This window comes from Triticum dicoccoides, chromosome 2B (genome assembly GCF_002162155.2).
Source record: "Triticum dicoccoides isolate Atlit2015 ecotype Zavitan chromosome 2B, WEW_v2.0, whole genome shotgun sequence".
NCBI classification, from domain to species: domain Eukaryota; kingdom Viridiplantae; phylum Streptophyta; class Magnoliopsida; order Poales; family Poaceae; genus Triticum; species Triticum dicoccoides.
Window position 1 is genome coordinate 260,811,123 of NC_041383.1, and position 4,022 is coordinate 260,815,144.

Here is a 4,022-nt window from a genome sequence, read left to right on the forward strand (position 1 = left end):
GGAAGTACGCTTAATAGGTCGTTGTACTACCTGAAATGTGTGGGTTTTTTCCACACGAATTGACAAAACATTATGGGGAGTAGCAGCAACGGGGGTGTGCCTTCCCTCGGGCAAAACATCCGATTTCAGGCCTCCTCTTCAAGTTGCTGCAACTTGCGCACCCACAGTCCACACACATGGGGAAATGACAAACTATCGGTCGTACTTTGCTATCGGTTCGTCGCCGAAGTCACGCATATCGTTTATTTGCCAAAGAAAACGGACGCCAAGCCTCAAATCCCTATGCATGGCGCTGGCTATAAATTCACGCTCTTCCTTTTGCTTGTTCCCCATCCTTCGCCTCCCCATTCTCTGCCCTCTCCACAATCCACGTTAGCAAAGCATGGCGCTCACTCGCCTGAGTCGCCTCCTCCTCCTCCTCCTCTGCGCCGCATTGCCAATGCTCTTCTTCACGTGCGCAGGTAATAAGCGTGACGTAGTACATATAAATTAGTAAGTTCCGGCGGGGGCATCGGTTTTGAGGATTCCCGGTTTTGATGTACTCTACATTGCAGAAGCGGGCGAGGTGGGCGTGAGCTACGGAAGGATCGGGAACAACCTGATGGACCCAGCGTCGGTGGTTCAGCTGCTGAAGAGCAACGGCATCACGATGGTGAGGGTGTACGACACCGACTCCACGGTGCTCACCGCAATGAAGAACACCGGCATCAAGTTGGTGGTGGCGGTGCCCAACGAGAACGTCGCCCTTGCGGCCGCGGATCCCAACTGGGCCGTGCAGTGGGCTAAGAACAATCTGATGCCCTACTACCCCGCCACGGATATCCGCGGAGTAACGGTAGGGAATGAGGTCTTCAACCAGGCCAAGGGACTTACGTCGCAGCTCCTCCCGGCCATGAGGAACGTGCAGGCGGCGCTGGCTGGCCTGGGCCTCGCCGACGCCGTGAAGGTCACCACGCCGATCGCGTTCAACGCGCTCAAGAAATCGTTCCCGCCATCCAAGAGCCTGTTCCAGGACGACATCGCCCAGTCGGTGATGAGTCCCATGATCGACTTCTTGGAGCAGACGGGCTCCTACCTCATGGCCAACATCTACCCGTACTACACGTACACGTCCCAATCAGACACAATCAACCTCAACTACGCGACCTTCCGCCCGAACGACGGCGTCGTCGACGATGGGACCGGCGTCAGGTATGACAACCTGTTTGACGCCCAGCTCGACGCCGTGTACTACGCGATAGACAATCTACGGGCCTCCTCCACCAAGCGCACCGTGGAGACCTTGCTCAGGGGAGCGCACCGCCGACATGTGCCCGTGGTAACAGGGGAATCCGGGTGGTGCTCCTACTGCCCACAGGCGGTGGGGGCCAGCAAGGAAAACGCCCAAGCGTACAACGCTAACCTCGTCAAGCACGTGCAATCTGGCGGCGCCAGCACCACGTACAGCTCGCTCGCCGTCGGCGCTGCCGCCGCCGACATCTCCGTGTACATCTTCGCCCTTTTCAACGAGAACGACAAGCCCGCCGACGAGCAGAACTTCGGCCTGTTCTACCCGAGCGGGCAGCCGGTGTATGCGGTCGACTTCAGGGCCGGCGGCAGCCCCAGCCCCGGTCCAACCAAATCCAGCTGGTGCGTGGCGAACGCGGCCGTCGGGGACGCGCGCCTGCAGGCGGCGCTGGACTACGCGTGCGGCAACGGGGCCGACTGCGGTGCCATCCAGCCGGGAAAGCCGTGCTACGAGCCCAACACCAAGGTTGCGCACGCGTCCTACGCCTTCAACGACTACTACCAGCGCAAGGGCCGCGCCAGTGGGACGTGCGACTTCAGCGGCGCTGCTTCTATCGTCTACCAGCAACCTGCCGGTGAGTTTCGCGCTAAGCTCGTCATCGTTGAACATGTTAGTATTTCAGAGTTGAGATTGCTTCACAGTAGAAATGTCTGAAGGCATTTGCGACCCGAAGACGGCAGGCAGCTGGTGCGTAGCCAATGCGGCGGTCGGGGACACACGACTCCAGACGGCACTAGACTACGCGTGTGGCCACGGCGCAGACTGCAGTGCTATCCAGCGCGGCGCGCGTTGCTTCGATCCCGACACCAAGGTCGCGCACGCGTCCTACGCCTTCAACGACTACTACCAGCACAACGGCCGCTCTGCCAATTCCTGCAACTTTAACGGCGCTGGTTCCATCGTCTACCAGCAACCAAGTTAGTATTATTTTTTTCTCAGAGAAGATGTCTAGGAGTAGAGACGGGTGATCTTATTTGTGTTTCTTCTTTTCCTTTACAGAGATAGGCTACTGCGTGCTACCGTCAACAGGCTGAACTGGAGAAATGCCAGCTCCGTTTAAGAGACTTAACAACAAACCCATGTAATGATGTAATCATCCTTATCGGCGCAAAATAATGTACTAATCTGAACGTGCAATAAATCCTTGTGGGGTAAAAAAATCTCACAAAAAAAAATCTTAATCGTTTTTTAAGGAAAAGTGGAGCCCTTTTTTTCAAAAACATCAACCACGTCATTTACTACCTACAAAAAATAAACATGTCCTCTACTAATCAACTAGATCATTGAAGGCACGCGTTGTCGCGCCAGTCTATTTACCTAATAGAATGATAGGAGTATATGCGGCTGTTTATTAGACAATAAAATAAAGTTCTAGTACATTGACCCAAGAGAACTACTGTGGAGGCATGGTCCAAGATGCCATGCTTATTATGCCGGTGAGTAATGTTCATAGATTCGTAACAAAGGAATAAAATACAGAGGTGGGGTTTTATCTTCGATCGAACGGCCTTGAAAGTTGTTAAATTTGGGTCTAAGTATGTGGTCCTTAAACAGCGATGATTGCTACTTAAATGCTTTACAAATGTTCCGATGGAGAGAATGAAAGAATGAAGATAAACAATGCTATTCCCTCCGTCTAGGTGATTGTGCATCGCAACCAAGGTGGAGGGAAAAAACGAGAGAATTTAATGTTTATTTGCTAATTAATAGCATTGCATGCAATAAACTGGTCACTGCATATCGTGTTTGATAGTCTCAAGTCATTGAAAGCATACACGCTCCACATCTCTTATTGGTTGATTTCTTAATTTATTTCAAAAAACAATAAACGAGATAAGAGTTAATGCACCGCGCCTAAGTGTTTTGGGATTATTTGGTTTTCGTAAGATGACTTATACACCTAGATGGATGGAGTAGTAAATTATTTTCGATTACTCGACAATTAAGATATTAACCAAAGTGTAACTTTTGAAAAATCAAGCAAGTCGTTAAACAATTCATGAAGCTAAGGCTGGTCATAGTGGGGAGTATCATGTTTTGGTATCACAATGGACTTTATTTATTGCCATGCGTGACACATAGTATTAGCACATTATTTAATATGATACGGTATCATGATATGATATGATACCCAACCATCTCTTTCTTCATTTAATTCTATGTCTCTCATCAAAATTTCCTAGTTGGCATGTATGATACTACCTATGATACTCTCATTATGAGCAGCCTAAGTAGACCCATATTGATTTAAAATCATAAGAGAATGCAATAAAAAAAATTCTAGTATTATGCACAAGAAGAAGCAGTTGACTTATTGCGAGCATTTTAGCATGATCAAACTCATAGGCGGAGATGATCCAAATAGCATGTATGGTAGCTGTAGCATCGGCTCATGAATGTGACAATTATTGCATACTTCGTGTATCAAAGGATTAGGCCCTTCCCTGTGCTCCACCGTGGACAGTGCTAAGCATGCCACATAAGCAAAAAATGACATGACACAACATTTAAGGAGGGGAGAGAATATTTTGATGACCCCAGGAAGAATCAATGCCAAGCATGAGAACCTAGGCAAAGCACTTAAATAAAATAATTTGACCAATGCATGAAAGACTTTATGTGCTAACTCATTAAAGTGTGCTTAGCAACAACTAGTTAAGCACCTATGCATTAGGAAGTTGAGTTGCTAAGGTATTTAATGCACGTAGCACCTCATCTCAGCACTTTTGCATTG

General features: G+C 49.2%; 1 protein-coding gene across 1 annotated transcript; it reads left to right on the plus strand.

Annotated features, from left to right (window-relative positions):
• Positions 1-343: 343 nt before the first annotated feature.
• Positions 344-2,785, plus strand: LOC119363416 (glucan endo-1,3-beta-glucosidase 3-like). Its single transcript, XM_037628765.1, has 4 exons — positions 344-461; positions 555-1,862; positions 1,945-2,205; positions 2,288-2,785. The coding sequence occupies exons 1-4, from the start codon at positions 383-385 to the stop codon at positions 2,320-2,322; spliced, it is 1,683 nt and encodes a 560-aa protein (XP_037484662.1). The 5' UTR covers positions 344-382; the 3' UTR covers positions 2,323-2,785.
• The last annotated feature ends 1,237 nt before the right edge of the window (positions 2,786-4,022 follow it).